Here is a 12793-nt window from a genome sequence, read left to right on the forward strand (position 1 = left end):
AATTAAAACATTGTTGTGGTTCCTTCTGATGACAGTAGCATCAATACTACCTTTGATCGAATACAACAATACATTGACCTGTTCTTTATCTGTTTGTCGATGCGTTAAGAATTACAATATCTGCTAAACTACTGATGCCAGTTTATCCAATGTATGGTCTGCTTAGGACCCAGTTGGTAAAGGCAAGGCTTTTTCTTGTACATTCTGTATGCTGCTTTAATATTAATATACTTGGGGAAGCAATGATATTGTATAGTAATTCAGAGAGCCAGTCTAATGCTCTAAGGACATGGGTTCAAATCTCATCAGGACAGAGGATGGAATTTGAATTCAATTAAATAAATCTAGATTTTTATTTTAAAACTGACTTTGAAACCATTGTCAATTGTCATAAAAATCCATTGGTTCACATGTGCCTTTTAGGGAAGGAAAATTTGCCATCCTTACCTGTATGGCCAAAATCTGGAATTAAAAGCCTAAAGGTGATCATGAAACCACCTTCATAAAAATGCATCTGGTTTGTTAATGCCCTTTGGGGAAGGAAATCTGATGGCCTTACCCAACCTGGCTACATGTGACTCCAGGTGCACCGAGTAATGTGGCTAACTTTTAACTGTCCCCTGAAAAGGCCAAGCAACTCAGAGAGGGGCAACAAAACGTGGAATTTGTGAACAATGTTCATACCCTATGAAAGAATAAAGAGTTCCTTAGCACTGTGCAGGTTTTCTCCCTCATGCCATCATCTCTCTCAGTAAAGACTTCTTACCTACAGGAATGTTTTTACTCACTGTGGCAGACTGATTTTTTTTCCTCTCTGCTTGGTGTATTCTTTGCTGTGGACTTGCTTTTTCAGCTTTGGTGTGGGCGTTCCCTCTGTAATATGCCGAGGAAAACCTTGAAGACCATCACCAGCTGCTTCCTGTCATCTGTCAGATATCACTCCCATTTCTGGGCTTGGATTGCTAGGCCAGCCTCATCCTCCTTCAGTAGCACTGTGCTGCTTCTGGCCTTCAGTGTAGTCCCTCATTGTGGCTTGCCTCTGTTTCTGTAGAGAGTGTGGTGCTGGAAAAGCACAGCAGGTTAGGCAGCATCCGAGGAGCAGGAAAATCCATGTTTCAGGCAAAAGCCCTTCATCTGTTTCTGTAGGTCACGTCACCATTGATCATGTAGTAAGGTAAGGTCTACACATTTGTAAGTGAACATTAATATGTTTTCTTTAAATTTGACCTATGAATTAGGGATGGTAAAAAAAAAAGACACCCTTCAGGAATCTTACAGACTCAGCCTCCGGTTCGTTATACCAGTGTATTTCAAATATTGTGACAAAGTGAGAAGTGTGCGTGAAATTTTTAGGAAGCAGCGACGCTTTATCTGAGCATCAAGATTGCATTCCTGCTTTGGATTTCCTCTGGACCCTCGGGACCTGTTATTGAAGGCAATATCTGTTGACCTCAAGCACCCCTTTGTACATATTCAAGTCCCCAGAGCGGCATGTGCATAGCCTCGCGCTACCGCATATATGGGTATTCAGCACCATTTGTGTATGAACATTGACATTAATTCAGCTGAATAAAAGTGGGTGTGCTGTTTCTTTTTGTGTCAGTGAAGGTGCCTTAATGCTGAAAAGGTTGGGAAGCACTTCAATATAATCTGATGTCGGTATGTCCTTACACACACACGTTCTGTAACTAATCTTAAATTAAGGATATAATTAACCCTCTACTTCACACTACTGAGACAGTCTTGTATCTATTGTAACCCAAAGAATTGAAGTATTTCAGTTACAGTCAGCAGATTGTACTACAAATCTGTTTAGGAATGTTTAGTTTCCAATGAAACATTGAGAAAATCATGATAAAGTTCTGTAAATTTTAAGAAATTACTCAAATTCTTGGAAACCACGTGGCTTCTGGGTATTGATCACTTGATCAGTTGGAGCTTGGTTTGGAGAATATCATCCTTTTCAATTCTCCATGATGGATTTATTGGGTTTTTTTTCGCAGAGATGTTAAATGTGGTAAAATACACTGCGTTGGAGGAAACAAATTTCCAATCACTCAAGCAACGTATGAAGTAAAACTACCCCGGAACAAATTGTGCAGGATTGCAACATTAAATGAAAAGAGTGATTCAAAGACTGATCCTGGGCTGGTGCCTTTAGGAACAAAATGTGGAGATGGGATGGTAAGAACTACCGTGGAAAATAGCGGGAACTACCGTGGAAAATCATTGAGTATTTTTTTTGGTAGAGATGGTATAGGACCAGTCTGCTGGTGAAAACTGACAGCAGGGCACAATCCTTGCACCTGAACAGACAGGGTCTATTGGAATTGGATTCCAACATTCTCATGAATTAGACTGACAAGCTAAGGATGGTCATTGCATTCCAACTTACTATCTTTCTGATAGTTTTTTTTAAACCAAGATCATCTCTGTCTGATTATGGACAATTTGAAGAAGAACAGAGTGCCTTAATCAAAATTCCTCTTTCATTCCAGCATTAGTGGAAGTAGTTTAACTAATTGACTGTTTATGAATTAGTTGGTTGCTGTTTTATGCCTTCGCAACAAGTGTAATTACAATTCAAGAGCAGTCCTTTGGAGAGTCCTGAGGAGATCATAAGTTTTACATAAGTGCAGATTCTTTATTTGTGATCCCTCTTGCAGAACGCATGTTTCAATAATCATTAGCCAAAATTTTGATGCACCCAATGATACATTTTATTTAACTTATATTTTTCCAGGTTTGCTACCATGGTATTTGCCAGAGTGTTGTACTTTATGGATCAAGAAACTGTTCTGGAAAATGTAATAATCATGGGGTATGGCTCATGCAAATTCTTTTTCTTTTCTTGATGCAAACTATTCAATGGCATTAATTGCATATGAGAGATTTAATGGAGATCTTAAAATTATGAAGGGTTTTGATATTTTAAGTAAGGGGAAGCCTGTTTCCAAGGCAGCGCTATTGGCAAACAGAAGGCACTAGTGCCAACACTTCAAGATAATTGTCAAAATATCCAAAAGGGAGACAGCAGACTATGGCAAAGGGCTGGGGACTGGGAATGGCTGCTCAGCACAGACATGACTGGGCTGAATTGCCACCTGTTGGTAATCACTCTGTGACAAGTTTCATTTTACATGAATTTTGAAGTAGAACTCAATGAGTGGAAGCAAATTTAATAATAATATTCAATCATACATTTGAAGGAGATGATCTGTAGAACATTTTAGGTAAAGGGCATTGAGAAGCTATATTTAACACTATGTAAATTTATTCCATTTTCTGGTGAGATTGTTGCTAATGTTCTGAATTTTTTTTTAGGTTTGTAATCACAAGAGAGAATGTCACTGTGATCCAGGTTGGGCACCACCGTATTGTCTTACACGAAATAGTAGCTTATCTACAGGTAAGAATCCAAGCAACCGCACAGAAATGAGATGATTCGTCATGTACATAAACCTTAATGTAGATCTTCTAGAAAGAATTTCCCATATCTACAAATGAGATATCCTTTTGGGATTTTTATTTTCTGCATTTACTGTCCCTTTCTGAAGTAAACAATAATTTTTGATTTTAAAAAGTTAAATCATAAAATGAGAGATTATTTGATTTCATTGGATTAGCAAACTCAGGATTGTATATAAATACTTTTGGTTACTTCAGAGTGCCAGAATGGATATGATGGGCTGAATTGTCCTCTTCTGTGATTCTATGATAATGATTTCACAATACACAATACGTTTCAGGCTGGAAAATTTCATTTTTCAAAAATGTTCATTTTCATCCAACTGAAAAAGCTTTATTTATTTAACCCGAAAAGATTGAGAAACTACATTTAGTTCCAAGTATGGGTTTCTTGGAATTTTGATGATTCACCATAATTATGTTCTGCTACTGACACAGATTTCTGCATAGCTAGCATTAATGCTATATTATAACAAGCCTGATAGGAACAGCCTCATTTCCGCTTGATGCCTTGTTCAGTACCCATAGCTGAGGCTCATGACTTTGATTCTGTGACAACTTCTATACATGAAGGCGTGACTGATCTTTGGGTGGGATCCAAGCTTCCTTGAACTAGTGGGCTATGAAGATAGTATGCTATTCTCCCTCTTGCCATGCCATATCCTCCCTGCTGCGTTCCCTTCCATATTTGTGAATGTGCTTGTCCCCCCCCTCATTTTGAGTATGATCAGAAGCACATTGTGAGAGTAAACTGGTGTTGTCGCAACTGATATGCGAAGAATTGGGCTAATGAATTCCAGTGATTTCAAGTATTTCCAGGTTTTGTGAGAAAGCTATTTTAAAGCTTTAGCTCTGCCTTCTATTTGTACAGCCCAAAGGGCAGAGTTATGTAGTTGCAGAAATGTGTTAATTTACACTATTCTTTTCAATAGGAAATGCTGCCACAATCATCATTCTCTCTGTGCTGCTCCCCTTCATCATTTTACTTATCCTAATAAGTGGTGCACTTCTATATTATAAAAAATGTTTGATGAACCATACAAGCAAAATGTAAGTATAGAATGAGAACCTATGTTTTAGTCACTGTTCCTAATATTGCACTTTAAAAAATGTGACAATATTGGTATGAACCAAAAGTTTTGTTTCAATAAAAAACGATGCTGGAGAAAGTCAGGAGGTCTGGCATTTCAGACTTAACACTAACTCTGTTTCTTTTTCTACAGATGTTGCTAGTCCAGTTGAATTTCTCCAGTATCTGCAGTGTTTTGCTTTTACTTGTAATTGTTACAAGTGCACATCTCTATATAGCTCTCAGTTTTAAGCTCAAGAGTTAGCTGAATGTGGAAATTTATACTACTTTCCCCTACATTTACCCCTTTACTTAACACTACGGGCAATTTAGCATGGCCAGTTCACCTGACCTGCACATCTTTGGACTGTGGGAGGAAACCGGAGCACCCAGAGGAAACCCACGCAGACACGGGGAGAACGTGCAAACTCCACACAATCAGCCGCCTGAGTCGGGAATTGAACCCGGGTCTCTGGCGCTGTGAGGTAGCAGTGCTAACAACTGTGCCGCCCAAATTACAAATGTGAATGAGTATTGAAAATGCTTGCCCAACAGTGTTTTCTATACTTCATTTTTTATCTACAAATTCTAAATACAGTCATATCTCATATAATCCGTACAGATTTGATGGCCCACAGAGTCTGTACTGACCCTCTAAAACAGCATCCTACCCAGCCCCACATTTACTGTGGCTAACTGACCCAGCTTGCACATTCCTGTGACACAACAGGACAATATAGCACGGCCAATCCACCAACCTGTACATCTTTGTGAATGTAGAAGGAAACTCTCTCAGGTGTGGGGAGAAAGTTCAAATTGCACACAGACACTCATCTAATCCTGGAAATGAATCCAGGTTCCTGGCACAGAGGCAGCAGTGCTAACCACTGAACTACTGTGCCACCCTAATTACTAATCACTTCTCAATTAACTGCCTGTTCAACATATTAAACAATATTGAATAGCAATATTATTCAAGTTGCAAAGATGTAATGGGGAGTTATTGAATCTGTAGTGTGTGATGTTAGCATGAAAGTAATTGGAATGGCCACTATTATTGCTTAAGACATTAAGTTCTATACATTGTATAAATAACACCTTTGCTAGAGATGAGCAGCCATTGGAATTGCATACCACATGCTGTTTGGCCCTATGAGAGTTGCAATGAAACTGTGAATATCTTTATACTGTCTATAAAGGTAAACAGTATCTTTATAGAGAAAGCCAAAATTAAAATTGGTGATTAATTTGGGTTCAAAGATTGTTCATTAATGTTCATCTCTTTCATATGCAAACAAAATCTAGCTCATGTGGTTTGTCAAATCCAACATTTGAACGAAAAGATCGAACCAAATCGAAAGCCACATATCCTAGCAACAGAAGTCCACGTGTAAAACATTCATTACTTGTTGCCTCAAGCAATGATCAGCGACCGCAGATTACGGTGATACCCAAACGTCCACCACCTCAGGTAAATCTGTCACCATGATAAATTCAACTGTTTCCTGTTAATTCTAGTAACACTTGTTTGTTTTATGTATCTAACTGTAGCCTGCTTCCATGACACTAGTGCAACATGTATTTAACACAATTGGGCAGTCTTCTATGTCTGCAACATTTTCAGCTGTCCTTTCAAAAAGTTCAATACTGCTAAATCTAATAATGTTTCTTAACAAAGAAAAGTAAACTTGTTTATTGCTGAGCAATATTTTTCTCACTTTGAAGGTAAATTCTCTCTAACATTTTCTAATTGTGGTAGCAATCATAGGAGGTAGTGACTAATGCACACCTCTGCAATGACTAGAGGTGCTTTGATTGCCTGTTACTCAGCTTGTTGAGTGAACAAGCAAGGGATGGTGTGTTTCTCACCTTATCACAGGCCTTGGCATTGGCAACCCAGGTCACGGTTCAGAGGCTGGCAGCTTTTAGATCCTCAAGTGTGCCAGTTAAGGCCTGCACTTTGGGGGATCCAAAAGCAAGAAGTCCTTTTTTCTTCTTCTTGCTAGGTGGGGATAGGTCAGCCCTAGGGGTGAGTGGGTAGGGTGCTAGTGACGATGGATGGAGGAAAGGGAGGAGTGCCTTTCAGGTGCCACACCCTTGTCACTGCAGTTCCGCCACAATTTTGGGGAACAGGAATTGAAGCTTTCCCCTTTCACAACACAGCAGACAGGTCACTCTGGTTTCCCTGTTGGAGACTAGCCATCTTTCTCTTGCTGGAGAGGCAGGATTGGGGAGGTTATGAGTTGAGGCCTCAAAGTTTCCATCAATTGATCATTTAAAGGCTTTTATTACTGTTAAGTTGGGAGACTCCCTGATGGACTTTTTCACCCAGCAGTCAGTTGTTGAGGTGGTGAGAAGGGGGTCAACTGATCCCATTATTTCCCCTTCTCACAGGGAGGGGAAACTGCACACTGTCTCTGTTCTCCATGCCTTCATTGTCTAGTCGTGTTTTATCAATTCAACCTTAGAATGCTTTTGTGAACTTCCTTCTCTTGTTCTTCAAGTTTCAAATTTGCTACTCTCATTTTCCCTCTATTGTAGAAATCAGTCTAATGTACTCAACAACTCGAACAACAACTTATAAACAGTAACTTTTAACATGGAACTAGCCAAGGCAATTTAAAGGAATGTTATCAGACAAAACTCTATTGAACCACAAGGGTGAGGAAGGAGTTGGGTTTTTAGAAGTGTTTAAGGAGGTGGTGAGGCCTGGGAGGAATTTCCAAAGTTTGAGGCCCAAATTATTTGGGCAAATATTGCAACTGAGACCTGAAAAAATTGCAAATGCAAAGGAGTCCAGAATTGGAGAACAGCAGAATCTAGGAAGGATTGGAGGATGTTGGGGATAAGGAAACATCAATGAATAGAGATTTCAATACAAGGATGCTGAGTTTAAATTCAGGTGTTGCTAAACTAGCAACTGATGTAAGTTGGTAAGCATATTTGAATTAATTAGATTTAGTACAAGTGAGGATGTAGATAGCCCAACTCTTGATAAGCTGAGCTTTATGAAGAGTGAAAAGTGAGAGTTCAGCCATGAGGGTTTGCACATGTTAAGAACTGACCAGAAAAGCATGCATGAAGTTTTCAGTGGTTGGATGAAGGATGAGTGGTGAGGGGGAGGTGACTGGAGTTTTGTGATAGTACAGAAATGATACGAGGCAGATTTGGTTTTGGATAGGAAGCAGGTTGAAAGCTCAGCAAACTACTTTTGTTCAGTCTTCCTCTTAAACTACAACTTTACAAGTTTTAAGCAAACTAAGCATAATCTGATTTCCCTCTTCAAACTTGCGGTCTTGAACTTTAAAGGCCATACATAGTGCTGTAATTGCAATTTTATAATAAGAAATAGAGTCTATGGAATGTTCAAATGTGATGGACTCCTACTTATTGATTTATTTTTAAAAAACACAAGTTACCTGCTGCATTGTAACATTGTTTCCTCCTCAAATCAAAAGTGAGGACTCAAAACATACAGTTTCTTCGTCTATTTACCTTAAAGGAAGTACTTGTGTACAAAGTGAAGTTTTGCAAGTTTAGACTTAGAAGTGCCTTGAGTTTCTATCATGCTTACTTTTATACCATTAACACATTGGATAATAAATAATATCAGTAGAAACAATTAACAAATAATGAGAGTAAGACGTTATAATGCAATAAAAACCCTTGTGAAAATCTTGATCAGAGAAAAATGTAGTTGCTTTGTAATTGTCATCCACTGATCATAGGGTTACGTAAAGTCTGTTCACTGGCACTTCTAGAACTGGTGAACAAATATTTGAACCTCAAAATTAAGCTTTTTTACTGCTCATTCTTATGAAAAATAGCAGCACAATGATTGATAGTTAATAATCTACATACTTAATGAGATGAAAAATATGTCCAGTAATATGATCAGTTAATTACTAGGGAAAAAATAGAATCACTATATGATGACATGTCAAATAAAATTGTAATGAGCAAAGGTTTTGATAGTACTGAAGATGATTATATTCAAAGTTTGATTTGTTCTTGTTCTGTTTTACTTCCTTTTAGCCCCCAAAACCAGCTCCTCTTAAGAGTTTTCCTACAACTGTTACAGCAAAACCTATGCAGGTATAATAATAATCTTTCTTGGAAATCTGATACAAAAACTGGCTATTTCTGGGTAATACTTTTATTGCTCAATAAACCTGTGCTTATTATTGCATCATAATTTTTATCACAACTAAACAAGAATATTTTCAGGTCAGGCAATATCTGTGAACAAAAAGACTCAATGAATCTGACCAATGGTCTTTCATCAGAGCTTCTCTTTCTAAGGTTTCAGCATTTTCACTATGCTAAAATCAAAAAGCCAAAATCCATTTTTTTTAGAAATTGCACAATATTATTTGAACAAAAAAAATAAACATTTCCTTTGGAGAATATCAAAACAGAAGTTTAATATTTTTGGCAATTAGTTATAAACTGCTTGTGTCTCATGCTCAGTTTATTATCTCCTTGTCAGATTATTGCTTGACAGCCAATTGGGTAACTATTATCATGCGCTTAAGTGAATATTTTCTTACATACTTTTAGTCTTTATGTCTCGAATCCTGGATTCAACAGTGGCTTAGATAGTTTCGAAAAAACTATGATTAAATAATCTTTCTTATTTATTCAAAGGGAGGGTGAGCATGAATTCTGTAGGTAAAGCACTTGAATCACGTTGGCTGTAGGTGAACTCCCCAGTCTAGCCAAGTTGTAAAAAAATCCTTGTTGCCATAGTTTTGTGCAAGTTTATCTGTCTGTCTTTGTGATTTCTTTTTGTCAAATAATAGCTTTTGAAAAAATAAGAACAAAATTTTTCTTTCTAGCAAAAAGTTGAAAAACTACATGCACCACCTGCAGTCCCACCATCCAAACAATATTCACCGAAACGTGCACCGGTGAGTTTTAAGAATATAGTTCATTTATTTGTCATAATTTTCCATTTTTTAAATGTATAATTGGGGGAAAATAATTATAACATTCAACAGGAAATGGTTAATGCATTGTACTTATGAAACATTTCACACCACATGAATGAGGTGTCACAGATTCAGTAAGCAGACAACGTTTTCAGGCTGGTGATGCAATTGCATCATTCTTTATATTTAAACACAATGTACTTGCATGGTAAGAAATAACTGCATAATTTTATGAACAAAATTTTGGCCTGTGATTTGTAAAAATAGCAGTGAACAGCACTGTGTATTATGTCAATCAAATGTTGCAGCAACTTCAGACAAGGGTAGATGTGTGGCTTCATGCAATATTTCTGTTGCAATTGTGTGACTCCAACTAAAATGGCACTTGTATATGCAGCACATCAATTAAATAAATGGGACAGGATAGGATTTGAATGATAGATATGAATGAAACCTGCCACGTAAAATTGAGTCCATTTCAAAATACACTTTTTAAATGATTTACTTATTTCTAACAATCAATCTCTCTGGCCTAGAAAATTAACTTTTAAATGTGAAGTCTCATTCCTTTACGTTCTACTTGTTGTTGAAAATGCTCATTTTCTCTATCTCGAGCTAATTTTTTTTGGCTTTCAGGTGTTCCATTGATTTTACCAATACTAACTGATACTTCATTTAGTCCTTTCATTAGAAATTCTAACGTTGCTATCACATTTATTCAGATTTAAGATCAACAGTCCATTTTCTGTCCTTGCTGTTGTACATTCATGTTTTAAAATTAATGTCTTGATCCTCCTTTGAAGTCTAAAATTTTCCCGATCCACAGACTTGCAATTTTCTTTGACAACATTATAAGCCACCTCCTTTGATCTAACATCATCTTTAAACTTTATTAGCTGTGGCGCAGATTTTTTCCTTTGGGTATTTTTACTTTAAAGGCATATATGCTTTTTAAAAGCTAGCAATAATTCTTTTATATGCTAGCCATTGCCTATTTAACATGCTTTTAGTGTATTATTCCAATCAACCACAGCCAACCTCATGCTCATACCTTCATAATTGTTCTTGTTTAAATTTGAGATCCTAGTTACAGTTTTAACTACTACTTTCCAATGGTCACTATTGCCCACAGTTTGTTAAAACTAAATACTTATGTACCCCTTTCTCATCGCATAATACTAGATCTAAGATGGACTGTTCCCCAGTTGGTTCAACATATTGCTCCAGAAAACTACCATAAACAGATTCCAGGAATTCTTCTGCCACAGCATTAGTATCCATTAGATTTGTCCATTAATATGTAAATTGATGTCTCCCATACTGACTGCATTCCCCTTGCTACATGCACCTCTATACCTTGCTAATTTTTATTGTATTCCACTGCCCTCCGCCATCACCATTACTCTAGCATGGTCTGTAAACTATTCTGAGTAGTGTTTGCTGCCTCTTGATATTTCTTCGCTCCATCTGATTCTATCCTATTCTTATGGCAGATCTTCTTTCATGAAAATACTGATCCTGCCTTTTATCAGCACTACTCTATCTTCCCTTCCTATTTGCATATCTCTCCTAAACATTGAATATGCTTTAATATTTAGTTCCCAGTCTTCATCACACTGCAGTCATATCTCCATGTTGGCAATTAAATCATATCCTTGCACTTGCCCTAGTGTTATCAATTCACCTATCTTGTTGTGAATGCTGCCTTTCTAACATCTCTATAATTGACTCTGGTTGATTCTTGGATTTGTTTCTGTTGCTTTTGACTTTCATTCACAGCTTACTCCTTGCCATAATCATCTTCATTTTTATTCAATTCTGAATTTCTTCTCTGGTTACCAACTCCTAAAAGCCTAGACTCAGCCTTCTCCCATGGCATTAGCATATTTCCCCACAAGGATATTTAAACATAATCCTGCTAAAGTGTAACTCTTGCACAGGTTTAACTGCCCCTTACCTGCTCCCCAGTGTCCCAGAAATCTAAAACCCTTCCTCCTGCATTATTTTCCCTACTGAGTGTTAATTCATTCAATGTTTTGATTTCTGTACTCACCAAACCTGTGATATTAGGAACAAAACTAAGATGATTGGCTTTGACTTTGGAGGTCCCTGCTTTTTAGTCTCTTCCTCGTTTCCCAAGTACTTTGGTAGCAAAAACAGGGTGGCAGATTATTTAAACTGTGATTGGGATTCAGTCTTTCCCCTTGCATCCGTTCTGCCATACTAGGAATAATTCTGGTTGACTTTGTTTGCACTCCCTTCGTAGTCAGAACGTTCTTTCTCAGATAAGAACAACACTGTACTTACCACTCCAGGTATGGTCTTATCACTGCCCTGTCCAGTTGTGGAAAGATGTCCCTGCTCCAGTACTCAGTACTCACATCAATGAAGGCTAACTTACTATTTGACTTCTTCACCAGCAGCACCTTCGTCACCTTCATCATGAAGGGCTTATGCCCAAAACATTGATTCTCCTGCTCCTCAGATCCTGCTTGACCTTCTGTGCTTTTCCAGCGCCACATTTTTCAACTTTGATCTCTAGTAAAATTGTGTTGCACCCCTCCCTTCTCAATTGATCCACAGTTCAGATAATACAGCCTGCATTTTTTTCTATTAAAGTGAATAACCCTCGCTTATCCACATTATATTCATTTACCATGTATTTGCCCAGTTATGCAACATGACCAAATCACACTGAAGTTTGTTTTGCATTCGACCAGCATACCTTCCCACCCTTGTATCATCTGCAAACTTGGAGATAATTACACACAATTTTCTCATTGCAATATATAGTGAATAGCTGCAATCCAAACACTGATCCCCACACTACTCCAATAGTCACTGCCTGCCATTTAGAAAAAGACCTGTTTATTCCTACTTTTTTTTGTTTCCTATTTGCCAAACCATTCTCAATCCACTTCAGTACACAACCACAAATCCCATGCACATTAACTTTTATTCCATTTTAATAGACATTGGGGGTATAACACAACTTTTAAAATATCTGGCTACATCTTTACTTTGGTGAGACACTGCTATTGTGGTGCATAGAGGATGAGAATTGATGTATGGCTATCATTAAGTTAAAACAGTGAATCAGAATGAAAACTCAAATCCATGTTCCTAATGACTTAGTTATGATATTATTCAATTATAAAACATTTATCATTATTTTCAGAATGCGTTTGCTCTAAATTTGAATATATTCAAGAAACACTTCAAAAGAAAATAAATTCTGTACATGTGCGGGCATTCACATGTGCTTTTTTGTGTGACTGTCCATGCATTACATACACTGTTGAATTAGACATCAATAGCCTGTCTT

At 37.5% G+C, this 12793-nt stretch overlaps 1 protein-coding gene across 1 annotated transcript in view; it reads left to right on the forward strand.

Annotated features, from left to right (window-relative positions):
- The window catches only part of adam8a (ADAM metallopeptidase domain 8a), a 43120-nt gene that overhangs the window by 22792 nt on the left and 7535 nt on the right, over positions 1–12793 (forward strand). Inside the window, exons 16-22 of the mRNA XM_060854026.1 lie at positions 2004–2184; positions 2744–2821; positions 3325–3409; positions 4401–4518; positions 5843–6008; positions 8573–8632; positions 9376–9447. Coding sequence (XP_060710009.1) covers positions 2004–2184; positions 2744–2821; positions 3325–3409; positions 4401–4518; positions 5843–6008; positions 8573–8632; positions 9376–9447 — 760 coding nt within the window. The remainder of the gene's footprint in view (positions 1–2003; positions 2185–2743; positions 2822–3324; positions 3410–4400; positions 4519–5842; positions 6009–8572; positions 8633–9375; positions 9448–12793) is intronic.

The sequence above is a fragment of the Hemiscyllium ocellatum genome, chromosome 43 (genome assembly GCF_020745735.1).
Source record: "Hemiscyllium ocellatum isolate sHemOce1 chromosome 43, sHemOce1.pat.X.cur, whole genome shotgun sequence".
Classification (NCBI taxonomy): Eukaryota; Metazoa; Chordata; class Chondrichthyes; order Orectolobiformes; family Hemiscylliidae; genus Hemiscyllium; species Hemiscyllium ocellatum.